At 37.9% G+C, this 24,607-nt stretch overlaps 1 protein-coding gene across 2 annotated transcripts in view; it reads right to left on the reverse strand.

Moving 5' to 3' along the window:
- Positions 1–24,607, reverse strand: part of SHTN1 (shootin 1) — a 104,558-nt gene that overhangs the window by 17,301 nt on the left and 62,650 nt on the right. For both annotated transcript variants that reach the window (XM_022568658.2, XM_022568660.3), the window contains exons 12-16: positions 21,788–21,870; positions 15,070–15,179; positions 11,885–11,938; positions 6,603–6,723; positions 2,093–2,285 (exon numbers count right to left, since the gene is read on the reverse strand). In XM_022568658.2, the coding sequence (XP_022424366.1) occupies positions 2,093–2,285; positions 6,603–6,723; positions 11,885–11,938; positions 15,070–15,179; positions 21,788–21,870 (561 nt within the window). The remainder of the gene's footprint in view (positions 1–2,092; positions 2,286–6,602; positions 6,724–11,884; positions 11,939–15,069; positions 15,180–21,787; positions 21,871–24,607) is intronic.

The raw sequence follows: 24,607 nt of genomic DNA on the forward strand, positions 1-24,607 counted from the left end.
ACAGATCAAAATAAGGGTGCCATTACCAGAGAGCAAAGGCACTTTTTAAAAGCAAAGGAAACATTTGCACTTTTTAACTGCTGATCTCACTTCAAAGTGACAAATCAGGTCTATGAGGTAAGACAATGTGGTTGCCTCTACCTTATGGCTAGTATAACAGAATGAACCTGCTAGCCAAAGCCAGCCAGAAACAGCCTGAAAATAACCCTTCTCATTCCTGGTAGCTAAACCTCTTTCAGGGAATCCTGAGAAATCCCATGAGTTTTTACTTTTAAAGCTTACATATGACTACATTAAGTTCTTTTACTCAGTAAAAAGCTAGGTTTAAACATAAATGAATGAAGCACGTCTGGGAAGTGAATAATTACCATGTACATACACAAGACACTTGGATTCATTTGGATAGTCTAATTGTGCTTAAGAAACACGTTTTTCAGAAAGGCACTCTTCTTTGGTAAATGACTGTCAATATGAAAATGCATGGCGTTAGTTATTTCAGCTAAAGCATGTCAAGAACTGAATAATCAAGCATTAGATTACAAAGTTTAAAAGTTAATACAGCAGCACAGAGTATTTGTATTAGTGCTTTAAGTAGATAAATTAAATCGAAACGTGTCTCTTAAACAGTCATTGAACAAGCAAGATGAGAAATAAATTGAGCTTCACATAGGCCTTTATGGCATCTAACAACTGGGTCTGTCAACAAATGGATCCTTTTCACTGTCAATTCAGCACACATTTTGCAGACCTTGGGCCTGCAATTATTTCATTTCCTTTCTTGGAAATGTGATTTCCACTTACTTTTGGAGAATAAAAGGCAGACAAAAGAAGGAAGGAGTTGCAGTATTTTCTGATTAAGATTATCTGTGTAAAATGGTAAAGGAAAAAAAAATCTATACACACACACTGAAGCATTTCTCAGAAACTAAGTTGTCTCAGCCAAATTGCTTTTGTGTCTGGATACTGGTTCAAATGTAGCCAGACTGTTGGTGTCAAATTAGGTGCTAAACAAATTTAATAGGACAGACGAAGAATGAATATAGATCATCTTTCTGTTAGAACTGTTCAAATGACTCCAGTCAAAAGAAAGAAAACACATGACTGCAGGAGAAAATGTACTTTTTAAACACAATGAAATTAGATAAAACTGTAAATCAGCAAAGAAGGTCATTCGTTCCAAAAGAGGGGGAAAAAGTTAATAGTACCAATAAGAGAAACGCAAGACTGGAAGAAAATACCAGTTGGCAAAAACAGATCTAAATTGAATCGCAACTTCATTTGTCCAGGCTTCACCTTTTAAACTAAGACAGGTACAGCTACAAAAAAGGGTTCTTTCTCCCCTGATAGAATGGGAAATCAAAGGTTTAATTAACCATGATTACAATATTTGCTGATCTGATTTGTCTCACCTCTTCCTTTTCTTTATGTGACAAACCAGCTGACATCCTGGCAAGAGAACTAAAGCAAAACTAGACTAATTTCAAAAAGAGCCTGCCATTGTTATAAAACAAACTGATCCTCCACCAGATCTGTCTGAAACACATTCAATAGCAGGATTAATTCTTTGTCAATCAAAGTGCCACTTTCAAGCCATATGTAGGTAACTCTTTACATAGCGTGTTTTCAGTCTCAGAATAGAGCAATATTAAGGCACATCTTTAATTGAGAATTAGAAAATAAGGCTGTAAAAACATACCCTTCAAAGTAAGTTTGAAGATCTAGTATCTTCTTTGGCTGCTCATGAACCATTAAGAGGGATGATCTAAGTATTTAATCTTGAAAGAATGATTAAGTGTCTTCTGATGCTGAATAAGGATCATCCAAGTCAATTCTTTGTGTAGAAGAAGAATCTGATTTTACCAAACCAGCTTAGGGATGGAATTCTCTTTATACATGTCTGCTTTGCATCAGAATAAGACCTCTAAGCTAGGAGCCTGGAATCAAAAGTTGGCTCATCAAACAGAGGAAGAAGAGTATTTATTGGCTAACCAAATCGAAATCTCTATCTAAGGAGAAACAAAGCAAAGTAACACACAAATTAGTCATCACAGATTCTTCTACACACTACTTAGTAAAGAGCATCATTACTTACTGAAATGTAACCTTGGAACTTGTGCATCCTTCCAATTTACACGACCCTTCACCTGGCTCAGGTGTTGGGGGGGACGGGCTGTTGAATTCTGCCTCCAGAGTTTTCTTGTTCAAGGCTGTTTTTGTTACACTGGATACAGAACCCAACACTGGCATGGATTTGGACTCTGAGGTGGCTAATATTCCAGTTGGACCTTAAAACCAAACACATACCTCAAGTTTAATAATTCTGTTCGATGCTTATTAATATGGTACTGAAAAACAGATGAGCTGAAAATCCCTCAGGAAGTGAAAAGGCCAAGTTTTGTTAAAATTTCAAGAGCATGCTGGAAAATGCTCCTATTAGAAATCTGCTCTGCTTTGGTGGTACTACTGCTTTTCAGGACCACGCTGAGAAATTGTGTACAGACCTTTAACAAACTCTAAAACCCCAGGCCATGGTTTCCTCAACTGACCAGAGTCCTTTAGTAATACTGGAACTGTGAAGTCTTTACTTCTCACAGAGCATGGCTTTCTGACAGCTCTACTTGAATCATTTGGCCTCTCAAGAGTTAATTCTTTCCAAAACTCAGCTCTGATTTTAAACAGAAAATGGAATGATGTCAAAAAGCTCTTTTTAAAAGGCTCATGAAGGCTTCCTGAGCCTTAAATAGCTTTTATGAACATTTTCATTTTAATGTGATTGAGAAGTAAGTGGGTTTATTTCCTATTAAAATACAGACACGGGATTATAAAAATTAAGTGGCAAAGAGTTTGGCTGTTTACCTTTTGGACTTTTCTGCTCTTTGGGTAGGATCAGAAAACTATAATAGGGCTTGTTACTACAATTATTGGCATATCAGTCTAAAACTTCTATGCATTGAAGCTAAGCTCCATCATTACTTTTTTTCTATCTTCAGTTAGGAAGATACTATCCTAGACAGTTTTTTCAAAGCAAGATTCTAGTATGTCTTTCTTGAAACTTCAGAAGGAATCCTTTTAAAACGAAGCAATTTATGAAATGTCATGTATGTACAAATAAAATTAGAACTTCTAAAAAAATAAGCTAGAGAACAACCCTGAAAGGTGCGGCTAAGAAAAAAGCAAAACTTGGGCTTCCCTGGTGGCGCAGTGGTTGAGGGTCCGCCTGCCGATGCAGGGGACACGGGTTCGTGCCCCGGTCCAGGAAGATCCCGCATGCCGCGGAGCAGTTGGGCCCGTGAGCCATGGCCGCTGAGCCTGCGCGTCCGGAGCCTGTGCTCCGGGGCGGGAGGGGTCGCGGCAGTGAGAGGCCCACATACCGCAAAAAAAAAAAAAAAAAGAAAAAAGAAAAACTTGGGACTCTCTATATCCTTAAGAAATGTCAGATCATCTAAAATGGAAAGGACTGGTGGGTACAATCCAAAATGCTAGCTAATCCTTGATTATTTATATTAGGCTTTGGAATTTTATTCTTACATTTGTATATGAATGTGTCTGATGCAGTATAAGAAACATATGAACTCCAAAAATGATGTTATAATTTGAAAAACCTATCTAAGAGGGGCTGGGAAATTGTGCAGCCATTCTGTTACTGCAGCTCCTCTAGACTTACTCCACATGGGAGACACAGATCCTCCCTAGTCTGGTAGAAAGCCTCAGCTCACAAAGCATCAGTGTCTGCCTTTCTCATTTATTTCTTCGGTACCGTCTGAGCAGACAAATTTGTGACATTATAGAATATTCTGGTTCAAAAGGCCTTTCCCTCCTGCCTGTGACAAGCCTCACGCTGCATGGGGATGTGGGGGTAAAGAGAAAAGGGCAGAAAGATCAAGAAAGTTCATTCCTCAAAGTATAAATATGAAGCTGAACGTAAGATGTGCTTCAGAGCAGCTCTGCTCAGCCCTTGGGTAACTGTTGACTGCAATACTATAGATAGCTTTAAACAATCTGTCCTTGTAGAAAAGCAAGATCTGTTTCTGAATACACACCAACGCCTGCTGCTGTTCTGCAACTGAAGCCAATTCAAAAGTAGGGAGAGTGGGTGAGCTGAGCCAGAGCTGTTATTTTTCTTACGTACAAAAAGAAATAAAGAAAAATGCCTAATGTTTAAGATGAGATGATGATGAACACTATTATTATTGCATCCTATTTAAGCAGTCCAATGTTTTCCAAGAGGCACTTGCTGCTCTTAGAAATGTCAGTTTTGTAGCCCACAGTCTAGGTAAATCAAGGAAATACCAGTTAGCCCCGTAAGAAAAATTCTAAAGAAAAAGGTGTTTCTGTGGCCCCTGAGGGAGATACTAACTTGGGATATGAGTTCTGCCAACCTCAGGCTGCCTCTGCCTCACTTATGATGCTTCCTTTCTCCACTTTGTAACCTCACCTTTAACCTTTCCATAACCCTTTGTGTGCAGGAGGAAAAAATCTCAGAGATTCAAATGCACCTGAGGAACAAACCTATCAAACTTCTCTCTGTAATTTGCTCCCACTATGCAGTTGTGCTACTTTAGCATCTTATTTGCCCCCTGGAATTTTCATTTTCTCATTCCATGACCTTTATAAAAAGATTACATAGTAAATACCTCTGCCAGTTTGATGCTTGCAAAACATCTGAACCATGTAAAAAAAATAAGTTATTTCTTTTACTAGATGATAGAGTTTGTAAGTTTGTGTCCTCTCTACCCCCCACACATACCCTTTTTTTTTTTTTTGGGCTTTGGCTACTAGGGAGCTCAAAAGAAAATTTCTGCTCACTTACAAGTCACTCCCTTCAGTATGTTTCCTCTCCATCCTGCCAATTACACAGTTCTTATTTCTCTATCCAAGTATTAATGATTCTATTGAATATGTATCTCTTATTCTAACTTCCCTCAAATGATACCTTGAATATTTGTATACTGGTGGAATATAATCAGTAAAATGAAAGAGTCTCACCATGTCCATAAAATGTGTTCCTACCTTTCTCCACACTTTTAAATACTCAAATCTTCATATTGACTAAAATAAAAATGTTTCCTCATTTCTCCCATGGAAAACTAACTCTGAAATAGTGAGTGCTGCAAGTTTGACCAAGTGAGTGAAGAAAGAATGTTTCTGGAGGAACAAAAAGGTCAGTGGCAAAATACAAAACATAAATGACAGAGCACAAAAATGGCATTCGCAAAGTCCTAAAAATTAATGAAAACTACATGAATACTTTCAGGATGAAATGCTGGAAAAGTCACAGCACTAACTCACAAGTGAATAACAATTCATATGGAGGCTGGTAAATTCTTGTAAAGCGAACATAAGGGGAAAAAAAGTCTCTTACAGCATCCCTTAGTTTTCCTGAGAGTTGGTTATTTGGGCGTGGGGTGGTGGTAATTCTTACAGGATACTAACAGCAGAATTTCTAGAACAAACTGAATGGCTAATTTTTTTTTTTTAAAGAAGGGCACAAAGTCTTCATCTTTTTATAAAAACGGTTTGGCTGGTATTATGCTGCTTCTGGTTCAAGGAACCAATTTACTCCATTGAGTAAATCCCTACATGAAAGCTAGAGCTTGATTATCAAAAACCCAAATCCTTAATATTCTAGCAATTTAAACTTGATAGACATGACAACAATGCAAATTTAAACTGTTACAATAGACTAATTGGAGTTGATTGAACAGAGTCTAAAAGATTCAGTACATTAGCTGTGGTTGCTATTAATTTTAGTTTAGGGTAGTTTTCCAAAAGCAGCCTCCTGGCAACAAGGGGAAAACCTCATAAAGGTTTCTGCTAATTCCCATGATCAAGCTGATGGAAAAAAATCTGAAGACATACAAAGTGAGTTCTGAAACACACTTTGAAGTCTAATACACGCATATCATGATACCAATGCAAACTGTGATATCAAGATGCTCAGATGGTCATTTATAGTTGATGACAGAGCTGGACTTTCTCATTCACTTGATTCACAGGCAGGGACAATAAACTAAATGGATATGAAAAATAAAGACGATTTCTTTGCATTTGTAACTGATTTGTAATTACGACTATTATTACTAACTATTGTGCTCTTTGTGCCAGGCACAGTGCTAAGCACTTTTTATATATTGAAATATATTGACTTAATCCTTAGAATAATCCTATGAGGTGGTGCTTTCATTATCCTCATTTTATAGATGAAGAAATTGAGGCACAGAGAGGTTGAGTAATTTGCTTAAAGGGCAAGCAGTAAACTGCAAAGCAAGGATTCAAACTCATGCCTTCTGGTTCCGGAGCCTTTACTCAATGCTACATTGTTGCCAAAGTCCATCCCGCATGTCTTTACCAAAGGGCATCTTGCATTAAGCAAACAAGATCCATAAAAGCCTGATTCCCTACAAATAAATAAACATACCAATAAATAAAAATACATAAGCACTCTTATGAGATACCCATTAAGTACCTTTGCCATCCAATACTTCTCATTCACATAAAAAAATTTAATAATTTTAAAAAGATCATTTTATGTTAAGGAGACACTGAAAGGAAGATGCTTCAGAGAGGAAGAGTAGAACCGTGGAAAATTCAAACCAGCTTACTACTGCTATCTGCTTCTGTTGTCAACTTTCTGCGACGCAAAATCCTTTCTAACTCAGTTTCACTGTTTTCAATGTGAAGGGATTTTAAGCTTCTTGAACTAGTGGATTTGTTAAGTGTCCCCTAAAGTGAAAACAAAACAAAAACAAAAACAAAAAGGTTAATGTCTTAATACAATACACAAAAGAATATAAAAGTCAAACCACCAAAACATTACCAGAATTTGAATGGAATTAGGAACTAAAATGAATTTGCTATATATGTATTTTTAATGTGCATATCTTTAACATACAGTGTTGGATCATTTAAGAAGATGCTACTGATGATGTAAGATGTTAGCTTTCATAGCAAAAGAACAGCACAAGAATACCTCTTGATGGGCTAACTATATGAAATTCAGTGGTGGGAAGGTACTTGCACATTGATCATTAAGATTCTGATGTGTGTTGGTCGACCACGCGGAGAAGAAAACAGATATACTGAACTCACCTTAGAAGGTTATCTTGACATGGCAGCCATGAGTTACTGACCCAAATCCTTGTGGCACTGAAAAATGTGGCCGATTCTTCAGAGAGAATGACCCTGGCCGCACACCTGGTGACAAGGCGTGCTGCCGAAGGAAGCACATAACGCTCTCCGGCGGCCTAACCCAGGAGGTGCTACACTGAGCACACCTCGCTTCTCTGTGAAAGAGCAAAGGCTACAGTCTACAGGGAGGCAAGGAAGAGCCGGCGCCGTAATCCCACACTCCTGAACAGAGGAGGCAGTGAATGAATGGATTACTCAGCACCCGGAAGACACTGAAGGAAACAAGAGATGCCATAAAGCTGTGCTCCTGCTGAAAGGCGTACTGACTTTCAAGAGGACAGAGGAAGACCCAGGCAGTGCTCCCCTGCCCTGGCTCCTCTAGGAAGTATGTTATGGAGGGAGAGCTACGGTTTTCTATCTCCATTACCAGCCAAGTGTTTGTACAGAACACTGGGTGACACACTTCTTCGTAGATTTAAGGGGTAAAGATTTAGCACCCCACCATTACAAGTGGTCCATTTTCTTTTCTAAGAAATGCCCACTATTTCTTTGAAAGAGCTCTCCTCAGCTGTGCCGCAGGCTTAGGGGGGAATAAAAAACCCAGCCAAACCACCATCTTTTGATCAGAGAAAATCAGAACCTCAAGTCAGGTATAACTTGCCAGACTTCAGGCCAGAGTCGGAAGGCAGGCTTTGTCCACCCAGGCTAACAAGTAGGCCAGCCTTTGTCACTTCAGCTCACTATGGGCTTGCCTGAACGCTGCTCCCTGCCCCTGCCAACTCCCTGAACGATTCTAAGAATCCTACTAGCTAAAATGGTAACTCATGTTTCTTCTTTAACCTATAAAACAAAAAAAGTAGCTTGTAAAATTAGGTAGTTACAAATCTCACATGATATAGGTTATTATGTTGGTTCGGTTAGAAAGGTGTTTTTCTCCCTAACTGCACAAAGTTATAGAAAAGCAGTCTGTTGCTGGGAAAACTGACTAACAAGATTAGGAGATTATATTCCTCTGCTGTCAGCTAGCTAACCAAAACTGATGTGTAAAATTCTTAAGGCTCATATTTTAATCAGGCATCTGATACTTTCCCCCTGGAAGAACCTCTTTCTACTTTGGATTTATTGCAAAAATTCATAAAATACATTAAAGGAAAATCATATTACATGTAACACTATAATAGCTTATTTTATAATTTAAAAAATTAGATGATTTCTTTATTTAACAGTTAACAATGCAGATCTGTACCCACTCATCAAAGAGTTATATAGTAAGGTAGGATTAACACTGATAAGGTAACGAAAACAGAACTAAAACCAATTCAGATAAATTTTTTTAATGTATTAGAAAAACTATTCCCAAATCATTTGTGTTTATAATTTTTAAAAAGTTCTATCATTTGTAAACAGAAAAATTTATGGCCCTTACTAAAATCACTCAAACTACCAGGCTGTTTGAACATCAAGGACATTCTGTGTGATTTTCCCAATGGCTAGAGTTAATTCAAGAAAAAAATATGTGTCTGTGTATGTGTGTATGTACATGTACATACACATATACCTTCCAAGGATATCTTTTATTGAAGAATTTACCTTTCACAGGAGTCTCTATTTTTGTTTGGATAACTGCATTACTTCCCCAAACTCCTGACTGTGGTGAGCTATCCTCTCATCGCACCTGATACTGAAGGAATTCATTTTCCAAGTTCTAATCCTTGAATTCCCAATTTTCTTCTCTATTCACTGACCAAGGCGGTTGACTAGGTTAGTATAGGAGCAAACTTTAAATATGGAGGCAATTATGGAGGAAAGGTTTCTGCATGGATCTCAACCGACGTGATAAAGGAGCTCAGCTAATGAAGTACCAAGACTGTCTTAATTATCTACTTATATTATAATCATAAAATTAGAGAAATCACAAATCACCACGTGGTACATACAATTCCTTCACTTCACAGAAAAGAGAATCCTATAAATCAGTGATCCTCAGCGTTTTGGGCCAGGTCCCACAGTAAGTCAGTGATAGGGCTGGACCTTGAACTTAACTGTTCTAATTTCTATTTCTACTCCAAACCGCTTTCATCATTTAACAGTCTTAATCCCCATGTTAGATAAATGTTCATAATACCAACAACTCTAATTGTCAGGGAACAAAATTAACTACTCAACAATTCCTGGGTAATTTGAAAAACTGAAGATGTTCAAAAAAGACCTAAAAGTGAATTTTTAAAAAGTTGTTCTTGTCTCTTTGATTTAGAGGCAACTGAACTTGAGAAGAGACTTTCTGATTAATTTCTGTTGATTTATTCTTTGGAAATGCCCATTTCCACTTAGGGTGGCTTTTAAATGGCTGGTGTGGCTCAAGAGGTTTGCGAAACCTAAAAAAAAAGAAACCCTTGTGTGACGATGAGAAATAGCTATATATTTTTTATCCACAAAATACACAACTTTAAAAATTAAGTGTAAATAGACTTGGAAGAGTAAGTTCAGTCAACATTGAGACTTTAAAAATTGGCTTGAAAAGTGTACAACTCAAAAGACAGTGAGGTTTTCCAACTCCCCCAAACACGAGATGTGTTTTCTACCCATGTGCTAAGTTTCAGCAGTAGGCTTACAACTCAGGTCACTTTCATTGCAGTAAAAACACCCCCAGACTGAGTTCATTCCTGGTTTCTGTTTTGCAGTAGAACTGAACACAGAGCTTCTTGGTTTCTTGACATCTCTTGGTACAGGTGCTCACTTTCCACTTCAGTACACAATCTGTAGACTTTTTATGTTCTTTTCATGTTTGTTTCTCACATGCCACAACTGTGAGGTTCGTGTCATGTACTTTGCTGGGTACTAAATTCTGATAATACTAATAGTCTGAACTCCAGCAAGAAGCACCAATAGAGCCCCATCTGATAGGGGCTTCCTTTCTCTCCTAAAAGAAGTATGGTTTCTTGGCCCCAAGTGACTGGGAGTTACAAGTGATCCATCATCCCTCAAAGGAAACGTCTGTGGTAGTAGTGGAAAGTTGCCATTTGGCAAAGAAGAGTAGGGGAGAGCATCGTGAGTTCCACTTTAAAAAAATTTAATGCAAAGAATAACAGCTATTAGTGATACACATTAATGCCATGTAAGGTAGAGAAATCTAATGATAAATCCAGGACAAAAGAGGATGAGGGCAATTTGAAGAAAAGAAAGATGTTTTGACAGTTTTTATAATTTGTAAGTTATTCCACAAAAATCTGTTCACAAATTTCTCTCCTTGAAGTGGCACAAAACTATAGTGAGTATGATTGTATAGTGAACATGATCTTTAAAAGCAATGCTGTGATTTTCAGTAAACTTGCTACCAACCAGCATTATCAGCAAGTGGGGTAACTTGGGTAATCAAGTATCATATGTATCTCATGTAGATGTCTGATTTTTCAAATAAACCTGATTTAAAAAACAAACAGGGAAGTTTACTCTTTCACTGAGGATCAGAACTATGACCCTAGAACCTCCAAATGCCCCTGGGGGCATTTTCATGAACAAAAATTAGCATTACAATGTAGAGACAACAAAAAGGACTGTCGTAGGGCATTCTCCTTAACAGAACACTGGATAACAAAATTTTCTCACCAAAGAATCCATTAGATAATAACCACATAATTTTTCCATGGTTTTAATACTTTATTCTGTAGGTAGACCACTACTGTTAGCCAGTGCTACATACCTCTCTTTAGTATTAATTCCACTCACCTAAAAACTATAGCAAACTAATTAAGCCATTCCGAGTTAAGTCTACTGTTTCATGCTTGATGAAAATAATTTTGTTTACCACGATTATGTGGATGTCTGCATGCAATGCATAATTAGCACAGTAACAACGAACATGGGAATATTAGCTCTACCTCCGCCCCCATGTTTGTTGACTTACTGTGCATAATAACTGGTATTGAGACTGTAACAAGATCTGAGAATAAAGCTCTTAGTATCCAAAACATTTTCTAAGTGAGGCATTTGTCTCCGACAGAAACTGTCGGACAGGGCAGTACTCATTTATCTTGTTGGCAAAAGCTCATACTTTGGAAAGAAGAAATATGACTAGAGATGGGCATTAAGCATGTTCTCTAACGGATGTGAATTACTTTTAGAAAATGAAATTCGTAACATAAAGAAAGGAACTTCTATTATCCAAATTTATCATGACTTTTCAAAACTGTGAGAAAAGCAGACTATGACTCTGATGCTAAAATATTTGGGGAGAATCTCTGATTTATATTTAGGTGCCAAGAATTCCACTTTCATGCCCCAAAGTTAAGCACTATCCATGTGAGAGACTACTATACAATATACTATTATCTACTACATTTATCGTAGATTTACTTATAAATAAATCTACTATAATCTATGTATAGATTTACTTATAACACTATTTACTATATTTATATTTATAATATATCTACTATATAAGCATGTACTGATCCTCACATCTGGCCAGACACTTTATCTTCAAGTTGTGATACAAGTATTGGAGAACAAGAACAGGAAACAACGATTTGGGGGAAAGTGTACCCATTCTTTTAGAATAGAAACAGCAGAGTATTGACACATTATTAACACACCCAATGGAGGAGTCCACAGCACAATCAAGCAAACTATCAAAAGTAATGAGGCTTACCGTAAATGGAAATAAAATATATCAAAACCAATTATTCATAACAGTAGATTTTTAAAATATTCTTCCATTTTCCCATTAACTAAATAATAAACTGAGATCTATTCTTACCAGTATTCCTTTTAGTTCATTCACTGCACTTTCAGAGCCTTTTGAAGATTCTGGCTACAATTGTAAAAAAGAAGAAAAATGACTGAGTAATTCAGTTTTAAGATACCCAACAAAGACTTTTACATGGCAAAGTGTTGGCGGCTTATATTGACTACATTTTTTAAATTAGGTCTATGTCTTACGGTTAGGAAAAAATATTAGACATGCTAATGCTCCCAAGGAGCAGTTAAATAGAAAATTAGAGGTAAGAACCAAGCTACCATCTTCTACACATCATTTTGTTACCTACTATCATCATATGTAGAAAAGATCTGGTAAACATTAAATTTCAAAGATTTAATTCCAAATTATTCAGAACATTTTACAATAAACTCTTCTTCACTCTCATTGCTGGACTTGAGCCAGCAAATGAGGACTAGGAAGGCAGGAGTGCAGAGCAGAAAGCAAGCAACAGGGCGGAGCACCTCTCAGCTCCGTCAGCTCCAGGCCAAGGCCAGCTTACAGAGGACTGGCACGTCTAGTTTCATGAATTTCACAACCGGGATCACAGGAGAATGTTAGCATCACCAGCTATCAGAGTAGTAAAAGACCTCAGAGGGCGTGCAGTCCAAGTACTTCATCTTACTTATGAGGAAAGTTACACTTTGAGGAATTCTGTATTTGAGTCAGGTGTCTCGATTACAAGCCCAGTTCTCATCTGGCTACACCACGAACAAAATAATTTGAAATGAAATTCTGGGTAATACCTGCCTGCCCCATAATACCACAGTCTCTGTGGACCCCTCAATGAAAAGATGGCTGAAAAAAAACCCTCTGATCTTCCCTGTACCACTTCCTTTCACAAAGGAGATGAAGAGAAAACCTACAAGACACAGCGAAAGGAATCACTCAGGCCTCTCATTCCTAGAAAAGAGGCAAGGCTAATCTTTCATCAAGAGATGGGAGGTGATTAATGGCAACCTATAATTCTTTCCCCTCAAAAGATAATAAAAGAATAAGATCCTATTCCAATTTTTAAAAACGTACAGTTAGAAAAAGTGAGAGAGAGGTTTGCTGCTCATGTACAAATTAAACTAAGGTGTTCAACTTTCATAGCCTCCGTTTTCTGTGAAATACACATGCCATCAGTGGCAGTCACAAGTGCCAGTCAAAAGCTCTAAGACACTAATTTTAACCACACCAGAACCACCACCAACATCAAGGAATTTAGTAAAACGCAGTTAAATTAGTACTCTCAAGGCAGGCTTGACTTCTGTAGGTAAGCTGTCCGGTGACATGTTACGACTTCTGAACAAACACCCTGCCTAAAGGCATTCTCAAAAGTGCTGCTATGCCACTCAAGTTGCCCTCTGACTGCACAAGCCTTTTCAAAGCCTGGACTGCATACTCTCATAACTGGTGACATTTCAGGAAAGTACTGATGGTACTGGGGGAAGAAGTCTGCACTGAGGCATGCAGTGACCATTTGTTTTAAAGGTTACTGACCAGGTCATTCTCCACTATATCTACACAGTTTTAATGATTAAGAGCAAAAAAAACCAAAACAAAACAGTTGTCCACTGATCCTTGTTCAGCTGTCCTACAGATTTTGAACTGACATTAAATAATGTGTAACTGTTGAAAGAGTCACGGCAAGAAAGAAAAAGGACAAAGTGATATAATGAAAATGAAAGTACATACAGAACACTGATTGCTTATGATTTAAGAAGTTTTCAACATTTTTCTTTCTAAACTAATTTTGTTTCTTTTACGACACTGCATTTTTCTCTAGTAATAATTTGGTTTTGCTATTCTTTCCAAACTAGTTGTGACATGAAAGCCATAAAAATGTATTCTCTTCTAAGGTTCTACTCAGACCCTTCATTTTAAAGTGGTTTCACATTTTACCCCATTTGACCCTAACAACAACTGTGTGAGCCAGAGAGGGTATCTTATGGAGAAGAAGCCCGGGAAGCTGGGTGATAGTGCAAGGACCCGACTCCAACAACAGTGCTCTTCACTCACTCATCAGACACTGGCACTGAAAGAGCTGTGCCCAACTATCTACACGCTCAGCTTCTCGTCCAGTTCTACATTCTGCCCATTTGCTTTCAGAGCTCTAGCACAAGACTGAATTACTCTCCACAGCCGGCTGAAGCTTCCATTTCCCTAGATGTGAATCTTCTCTTGGTGTGGAATGCTCGTTCCCTCTTCCCAACCCCCTTTCCCTGGACAGCCCACACCACGGCCATTCCTGCCTTGTCCAGTTATCTTGTCTGCCTGTGACAAAGTGGCAACTTTAAAAGCCCAGGTGAATTTCTAGTGAACAGTCATGACACTCGGGGACACTGAAGTAGCTGAAGAAGGGCATCCTTGAGAGTAAGGAAGGACCATAAAGTTTGGTTTAAAGGAAGAGGAAAAAGAAAGAGAAGCAATCTGCTGCTACCTTATTAGAGTGAGGAAAGAAAAAACATTTTTCAAGAAAAATGTCAAAAACTCTACTATTGAGTCTATTTAAATGGGACAGATATACAAGGGGAAGGAAAAGCTCTGAACTAGACACTAGGTACTTCCACAGACCCTGGAGCTCACTGTGGTCTAGCTTAGAAGACAGCTGATGATACAGATACACAAGTTTCTCCTTGAAGTGACCGGGAATAGGTCTGTGAAATTAATGGAAACAATCTTATAAACCTCACTATTTTTCAAAAGTTGTCTTAGGTCTCCTACGGTATATGATGTGATCCCCACACTCAGATTCCCCTCCCCCACACACTAAAACAGAAGCCTCGGGAAGGCAAGGATCTTTGTGTCTTGTTTACTGCTTTATTCCCAGTGCCTAAAACAGTACCTGGCACATAGTAGATACTCAATAAATACTTGTTGAATTACACACAAGCACCAGGAATTGATGAAAATAAAGGGCGTGCTAATTGTTACTTGTTTGGTATAACAGTTCATATCAATGTCCCTCTCAAGGAGACGGCAGCACCCTGCAACCACAGGACTTACTTTCTGTAGTGATCTAGGTTTCCTATGGGTCAGAGTCCTTCTGAAAAGTGCTTATATGAAGCAAAGGCTTTTACGGCACATTAGCCTTAACCCAAGATTTGACAGTCAATTCTGATGTAGCTTTCATCAGATTTCAAAATTTTACATTAAAAAAAAAGAAACATCGGGGAAAAAAGCATTTAGTCATTCCATACCTTTGCCTTGGGTCTAGCTGTCTGATTAACTGGTCTGAGATGAACTCCCTTTTTAATTCTGTCCATCATCTCTTCAACTGCTTGCCTCTTCAGGTCTGTGACTTCTTCAGCTATTCAAAGAACACACACATAAATCATCTTATGTTACAAGAAAACTACTTCCTATTTCTGGTGACTTAGAAAGACTGCACTATGTAATTAACCACAGTCATTTTTCAGACAGAGTCACAAAACACCAATAATTTACTAAGGTTAACAGCTCCCAGGTAGCAATATTTTTTAATAAAAATCTTTTAATAAGAGATTTGCTTTGAAAAATAAGAGTTATAAAATTTAAGGTCTAATTTGTAGCCTGGAAATCAGTATTGGCTCATCTATGTTAAACAAAGTACATTTTGTTCCGTTTGTCAGCATAATAATAGACCTGAATTTCTCCAGGTCTTTAAAAACCTAATTTTGTACCTAACTTCAAATAACCATTCACTTTTGTCTCAAAGATGTTTTTGTAACTTATAGTACAACCTATGTCAAAGAAATCCAACCAAAGCAGGAATAACTATCAAAAAGCCCATTTGAAAATAAAAGATCAAAGAGATTTTTTTACCTGTTGGAGGAAATCCACAGTCAAAAGATGAGCAGCAAATAGATAAAATCTATTTTTAAATTGCCATCTTTTGTTTAGGAATCATATGGGAAGGAAACATTTAACCAAACCTTTTTCAAGTCTTTTAAAATTGTCAATGTTAAAAGAAAACATACATCCAGAAATGACTGCAGTTAAGTAATTAAATTTGATAAAAAATTTCAACTGTCTGTTGTTTAATCTTTACACTCTTTGGCTGCAAAAACAATAAAGCTGTTGAAATATGTATCAACTAGATGAATGCAACTGAGGTGAGCTGAGACCTGTTGGTCAGAAGAGTGAAATTTGTCTCTTGCACAACAGCTTAACCAAAAGCACCAAATCATTCTGGAACAATTATCACCATTAATGCAGCTCTAGATCTTGTGTTTACCTCCAGCTAACTCACTGTATCCAATACATTCAAGTTTAAATATCTCATAAAGACCCTCCAACAGACTCCACATTGTGGGGCAGGCATATGGTAGGCACTCAGCAAGCATCTACCTACTGACTGACTTGTTAAAGTTCGAGCTTTAAATGGCTATCAATAGTTTTACTATTTGAGCAGAAATAATTAAACCTCAAAAGAATGGCTTCTAAATGGAGGCAATCACAACTATATCCCCCAGCTAATTCACAGTCGTGTCAGGCTTTGCGCTAAGGAGGCCGAAATCATGGCTTCTTTTACTGCTATATGGCAGACTTCACTCTAATCCTGGGTAGCTATTCCTCTTATACATGCTGAGGGGAGCAACTCAGAGAATCCAGAGGTTCCATTATCCTCCACTCTGCAATATCACAGTGATGGGATCACTGCTATATTCATCATATAACCTAGGTTTTCTAATACAATCCTGATTTCAAATAGTGCTGTCATCCTCAGAAGCCACTGAAATGCTGGGAATTCAAATTTCTCAATATCCAAACAGCATTTTTCAGTTCCAGAAGTCAAAAGAGTATCTTTTGTGAGGCAACATGGGAGACATGGCAGGCACCAAGGTCAGAACTCATCCACCAATAAACGAAAAGACAACAAAACTGTGGGTTGATCAGCTATGTGCCCTTAAGCAGTATTTTCTAAGGCAACCTCTGCTGATGGCTCAGAAACATGTTCAACAAGGGGACAGACAAGAAAATTACTATGAACAGAGATTCATTCATTCATTCATTCATTCACCGACTCACTTATTCAATATCTGAATACCTATTATGCACTACATGGTACTTTTGCTGACCGTTTTCAAAATCAGAGGAAATAAGACACAGATCTGTCATTCAAGCACCTGGTATGGGTATGGAATTTATTCCAGGGAATTTAAAAAAATCTTCAAAACACATTCAATTTTCAGAAAGGCTGCCATTTTGAGTAAGACTTGGGAAGAGCTGCATGGCAACAGGAACACCGCCTACAAACAGATTAGCACTCTGTAAGGAACGACTAAAACTCAATTAAATGCACAAAACAAAAACTAATTAAGGCAGACAGATGGAGAATTATGGTCAACACCATTCAAGTCTGCTGCAGCATCTAACATAACAGGAATTTAAAGTAGTTTCTTATTTTTGCTTGCCAGAATCATAGTGATAATTCAGAGAAGTGCCACTATCTGTATTGTGTACAGATTATAAACCAGGCTCATAAAATTTTCTCAGTCTTTTTCAAACGTAAAGGCTTAATTGGTCTTAAGGAAAAGAAATCACTCTTATCAGATTCCCTACTCAGGCACAACACAAGGGCAATGGCTAGGTTAGCTACACAAGCTTTCTCTCTCACCGACTCTGTTTTTGAACTAGCAAAATGCAATCTATACGAACTTCTGAACTATTAAGCAGTTCTAATAAATCTGCAAGAATCACCTACAGAGAGCTCATGGTATGTTTTGTAATTCTTTTCTGCAATCACGCAGTTGGTAATTGTCTCACAAAAGCATGTAATCAGGGGGACAATAGAAATATGCAGGATACTGGAGATTAAAGAAGAGGGACAAAGGAAGACAAGGGGTCTAATGTTATTGAACTGCCACAGGAAAATAAAATCAAATGTTCTTTGAGTTAGTGCTTCCAGGTCAGTCTTGGATCAGAAAGCTACATGTAATTAATTGAGGCTTAAATTTTAAGACCCACTTGAAAAATAAGTTAGTTCCTCAAAAAAAAAAAAAAAGACCCACAGACAAAACCATCACCTTATTGCTCAATAAAACCTTTTGGTATTACCTAGAGGAAACTAAAATGAATTTTTAAATGTCACAGGTTTACTTTTCTCTTTCAATAACATTTTTTAAAAGGCATTAAAGAAAATCTTATGCCACCGTGATGCACAAAATTTCTAAAGAACATATCATAGTTGAATAAGTTTGGATTTGACCTACAGTCATAAAGTTAAGAAAATTTCCTTAACTACAATGATCACAAGAGCCTGCTGAATGAGGACTTCTGCCCTTCAGGGTGACTGGTACCATGGCTTTTTTTTTTTCTTTTAGGTAACATTTTGAATATTTTCTATGTCATGGGCACTACTCTAAATGCTTTACATGTTGTGAGACTCATAATTCTCAAAACAACTCTATGAAATAGGAACTATTATTCCCATTCTACAGATTAGCAAACTGAGGTAAGAAAATATCAACAAATTAATGACCTAAATATATGATAAACAGCAGGCATACCTCTCAAATCTCAGAACTTGTCCAATAAATGCATTCTTATCAAAATTAGTTATTAACTGCAAAGTATGTAATGATTTCTTGTGTTTAGATCTTAAAACTACTTCTAAAATATTTCACAGACCTTCCCTACAATCAAGCTTTTTAAGTCATAACCCGACAATAAAAGTTTCTCCATTCATAAGCTCTGAAAAACATACCAACTGTATAGCAAAAGCCATCATACGATGCTAATATAAGAAAGCACTGTGATAGCAAGACTGGTTCCCATGTTATAAATGCAAACTCCAAAGTGTCTCAGATGACCCCAATATTGATGCTCTACATTCATTCATCATGTCTATAATCACTGTTGATCCACTCAACAACTATTTTTTAGTGTGAATGATTAACAAAACACTATAAACTACCTTGCCAGACAGAGCAAAGTATGGCTATGGTACCTATCATTTAAGGCAGTATGATTTTAGGGTGGCCCCAGTTTAAAAATCTCCTGATCAACTTCTGTGTCTGTAACTACTTAGATTCCCAAAGTAACAATTCAATAGCTCAAGGATGAGGGGGAAAATGCTGCCACATTTCATGAATTGTAAATGAAATATCATTTTCATAAGGAAAACTGCATGGTTTCTAATACTGGGAGTTAATAAGTTCTAGAACACATCTTTTTAAATTTAAGGGTGCTGTTGAGGTTGATAAGCTAATAATGTAATTTACTGAGAAGGGGAATTTATTTTATTCTGACTGCCTTCTTGACCCTCTAAGACTTAACCAGTTTTCCCAAAACAAGACCGAAACAAACAAAATTTTAATCTTAATTACAGGGTCAGGGGAGGCTTAACAGCCAGTAACCCAAGAGCAGGGCTGCCCTGCAAATCACCAAAGGCAGGACTTCAAAATCCTGCAGTGCCTTGGCAAAGCAGAATTTGCCTTTTAGCTGCATTACAAGGGGCTGTAGGAGGCAGGGGCAGAAAGTCAGTTCATACAGATGATAAAATCAAACAGCTTTCGTTTGTAATGGTGCAAGGTTCTTGCTAAGAAGAAAAGACCAAGTCTAAACTTTGATTCATTCAATATGCGTGAAAGCTGTGGGAGGCTGCAGAGAGAAGTAAACCCTCACAGAGCCTGCAATCTGTTCGGGGGAGAGATGTGGAAATAACCCCAACACCAGAGCAGAGGCTGGGGGGGTGGGACATTAAATCCTCACAGTAACAAAATTTGAAGTAAACTGCTATAGCAACACACAGTAATGAGCCATTCATTCTGGATTATTAATGCTCATAAATAAAGGAAGAGGAGGAAGAGACTGGGAACACACCAGACAATATGCTGAAACCTGAATGGGAGACATGGAATCAGAACAGTACCTTGCTAGAGGACCGGCAGGAGGGCAATTCTGGAATGAGGAAAGACAGGAACAAATGCACAGGAGGCTTAGACGTTAGGGGCCAGCCATAAGGTGAAACAGATGTAATGAGAAATGAGGCTAGAGTAAAGGCAGAGAACCATCTCTAAGCAGACAGGGTTTGAGATTCTATTCTGAGGCAGGGAGAAGCACAGAAATGGGATAAGATGTAGGACAACATAATGAGACCTGGCATCTGAGAACACGGCACTGCAGAGGTATGAAAATGGCTGGGGCGGGGCAAGGAGACCCGGAGGCAGGAAAAGGGGGCCAAGAAGTTTGCACCCATTTGGGCTTGAACCAGGCTAACCTACCATGCTCCATAAGTAAAACAGGTTGAACAAACACTGCTGAGTTTAACTTGGGTTCTATGGTCCTCAGGCATAAAGGCCCAAAATCTGGGGCCAGCATTTCAAGCTTCTGCTCTCAGTGTGGGTCCACATCAAACTGCCCACAGCTCTGTGCACTGACTCTGCACCTACCCACCTGGGGCCTCTGCTCAGCAGGAAACCTCTTCTCTCTCCATCCCCATATCTTCCTATTATCCTCAGCTTCTCCCTCTCCAAAGAATCACAGGGTCCTGTGAATTTTACCTCCCTAAACAGCTCCTGAATTTATCCATTTCTTTCTCTCTCTACTACTACCACCCGCATCTCAGCCCCATCAACATTCACCTGAATGAGTGCAACAGTCTTCCCTCATCCACTCTCATTCCTGTACAGTCTGTTCTCTGTCCTCTCACTGCAGCCAGTGTAATTTTTTACAAAGGACAAATCTCATCATGTTACACTCCTACTTAAACTTCTACTGCCCTTAGGATAAATATCAAAATCTTGACCACCGCCTCTAGAATCTGGCTCCTGTCTACCTAGTAGACTTCCTCTCTTGCACCCCATGTTCTAGTAATATCAACTTTCTTTCAGTTTCCTAATATGCCAAGCTCCTTCCCCACTCTGGACCTTTGAATTGTTGCCCCTCTATGTGATCTATTTTACCATATATACCCTGACCTTCTAAATCCACAACTACTCAGCTTAAATATCACTTGCTGACATCAGTAGTCCACCTCCATAATCTCTTAGATCAGTACTGATAATCACTCCTCCACAGTACTGATCAAAAAAATGTATTTAAATAATTATATATTGCGCTGGTAATTACGTGTTTACTTCCTATCTGCCCCACTCAAATGTGACTTTATGTCTTGTATCTCCAGTACAAGCACAGAAAGTGCTTGACAAAGTCTCAGTTCATTGCTATCAACCCTAAAAAGCCTTTCCCCAGGACTTCCCTGGTGGCGCGGTGGTTAAGAGCCCACCTGCCAGTGCAGGGTCCACGGGTTCGATCCCTCATCTGGGAAGATCCCATATGCCGAGGAGCAACTAAGCCCATGCGCCACAACTGCTAAGCCTGTGCTCTAGAGCCCAGGAGCCGCAATTACTGAGCCCACGTGCTGCAACTACTGAGCCCACGTGCCACAACTACTGAAGCCCGAGCACCTAGAGCCCGTGCTTCGCAACAAAAGAAGTCATTGCAATGAGAAGCTTGTGTACCACAACGAAGAGTAGCCCCTGCTCGCCTCAACTAGAGAAAGCCTGCGCACAGCAACGAAGACCCAACACAGCCAAAAATTCATTAATTAACTAATTTAAAAAAATAAACATAAGGAGTGGTGATTGTATAGCACAGAAAATACAGCCTATATATATATTTTTAAGACCTTTCCCCAAATCCTCATTTGGAATTACTTCCTCTCTTTCTTTTACACCCCAAAGTACCTCACCCCTTAATGAAAGCACATTTCCCAGCATCCCTCGCATTACAGTATATGTGTGAATGTTTACCCACTCTAGACAGTAAGCTACGTAAAGACAATGACTGTTCTTTGGTTCATTCTTCTAGCTGTTAAGTTCACATTTCTCCCCAACAATCTGTTCATAGTCAAAGAGCTAACAAGTATGTCTACTGTTGAAAAATTGTACACCACCAACAAAAAGTTAACCAAAGGGGCGGGGTGAGAATTACCTGTTTCTGGTTGAGCTGCCTTTTCTTTCTTAGCACCACTGCCACTGGGGTGGGATCGCTTCCGGATCATGGACATGAGGGATCTTTAGGAGAAAGAAAAAGATCAACAGGATTAGTGGATGCCTTATGATCCAAGAAATAAAATGTATAGATTCTAAGTAATCAGTTAAAATCCAACTCTTCTCTAAGTGCATGAATATATAACTAGAATTTAAGTAGCCTACTTTCCACTTTAATAAACTGTTAAATTTTTAAGAAAGAGAAAGATGTCTCATCCCTGTACTGTGTAAAAACCAAACTAGTTACTGGGAGAAGGGGGCTGCTAACATTATTACTAATTTTATGCAGAGACATCTGCAAAGTAAAATAGAGAAAACCTTTCAATATCCATATTTAAAATTCAGAAACAGCTATCTATGTAATACATTTGAGGGAGAGGGAAGGACAAAAGAATTAGGGGATGCTTTCGTAAATATCTATTTGCGAAATATGGGCATAAAAACATCTGAATCTGCACAACACAGACCAGATACTTCAGGGATAACATATATTCAGACCACTGTCTCTCTGGTCCATGTTTCAAAAATCTGTGTAAAATCCAAATCATGATAAATTTGACATGAAAATTTAAAACCTCCATATATTAAAAGACATCATAAAGAATAAAAAAAAACTCTACAAATCAATGAGAAAAAGCACACACCCAACAGAAAAAAAGGACAAAACCAAGAAACCCCATAAAAAAGGATGTCCAAATTTCCAACACACAAACAAACAGGTTCTTGACTTCTTTAGTTATTAGGAAATCACAAATAAAAGCCACATTGAGGTTTTACTACACACTCATCAAATAGGCAAGAAATTTTAAGTCTGATAATATCAAGTGTTGGTAGGTTTGTGGAGTAACAGGAATTCTCAAACTGAAGATGTATAAATTTATAGCACCACTTTAGAAAACTGTTCAGCATGAAGACAGACATATCCTATGAGCCAGTGATTCAACTTCCATATATATTACAGAAATACAAGCACTTGTGCACCAGGAAGCACGTACAGGAATGTTCATGTAAAATTTCCATAACTTCCCTGAACTGGGAATGACTCAAATGTCTATCAGTATTACAATGGATAAACACATTTTGGGACATTCATAAAGTGGGTTACGTATCAATGAATATGAATGAACTTTGGCTACATAAAATAATATGGATGAATCTTACAAAATAATATAAAGTGAAAAGAAAAAGACACAAAGGAATACACTACAATTCCGATTATATAAAGTCATAAACAGACCGTATATGTATTTACAGTAGTTTAGGGATATGTATATAGGCAAAAAAACCCTTTTCTTTAAGAAAAGGATAGGACTTGAGGGTACTAGCTTTGTTCTATTTCTTGATTTTGATGGTGATTACGTGGATACTCATTTTATATTATTTTAAACTGTATATAAGTTTGTGTACACTTCTACATATATATTATCGCCCCCACCAGAAAAAAAAAAAAAAGAATCAAGAACTCTGAAATTCTATTTATTTATAAATAAATATTTATAAATTTATAAAATTATAAATGTCCTCAGTGTAGTAAACTGGATTTGACAAAATACAGTCCTGAGGAAGACAAACTGGGAAGAGAGGCATAATGCTGCCTCCAGAAAAAGGGGCAACTGGATACACAGTACTATTTGCTCTGAGGACAGAACAACTTGATGTTCCTTAACCACTATCATTTTTAGGTTTTTTTTTTCACTTCTTACTTCTATCTTTGGTTATATTATTAATCCCCTCCCTAATTGCCTTTTCTTAAAATTCTCACACATACTGAACAATCTCCCACAAAGCATAGCATAAAGAAAGTGCTACATCCTACTCTACCCTGTGAAGTTTCCAGGACTTACCAACTGGGAAACAATCGGTCACTGAGCTTTTAACTTCATCTAGTTTGTCTTCTTTGGGCTCATAGTGGCCCAAAATGTAATTAAATTATTTTCACAAAACTTCTAATTTGCACAGAACTTTAAAACAAGTACATTTTAATCCATAAGGTGAGGGAATTAAATGATGCAAACTTTATTTTTTCCATTCTGTCAACTGAAGACAGAATATTCAATGTCTACTTGTTAACATTCCAAAGAAGGGTGGGGTTTGGGGAGGGCTCTCACTAATCAGAGGCCTCTCCTCATTCTGTAATGATCCCATCTCTGGTTCTGAGGGGAAGTTTTGAGAATGTGTATTATTGTACACAAAGATTACAAAGCAAGAAGTTATTTGTACTGCTCAGAACAGTTGTATGTATTTACATAAATGAACTAAGAATATATGTCCAACACTGCAAACCACCTAAGTAGATAAGAGAAAGTGCTAGCTTTAAATGTTCTGAAGTATAAGTTGAAGACTGATACGGTGTCCACAGGAAAATCATCTATAATATTAAAAAGAACTGTCAAGATGTTGCTTAGACTAAAGAGAAAGTATCAATAGATAGTGTGAGTTTCACAGGACAGATGAGAAGACCAGGACAAGACATCTGGGACCAATCATCCAAACCTCTGGCTAAAACTGCCCCAGGTGGAAAATATTCACCTTGAAATTCTTCAAGTGTTCTTCACACCCACTGTGAGGGTTAATTTATGAGTCAACTTGACTGGGTCATGGGGTACTCGGATAAATGGTCCAACATTATTCTGGGTATTTCTTTGAGGGTTCTGGATGAGATTAACATTTAAACTGGTAGCCTGAGTGACTGTCCTCCCTAATGTGGGATGGGCCTCCCTCAATCAGTTGAAGGCCTGAATACAACAAAAGGTGACCCTCC

Source organism: Delphinapterus leucas, chromosome 16 (genome assembly GCF_059928025.1).
Source record: "Delphinapterus leucas isolate spDelLeu-1000000601 "Yukka" chromosome 16, BTC_Dleu_Yukka2, whole genome shotgun sequence".
In the NCBI taxonomy this organism is placed as follows: Eukaryota; Metazoa; Chordata; class Mammalia; order Artiodactyla; family Monodontidae; genus Delphinapterus; species Delphinapterus leucas.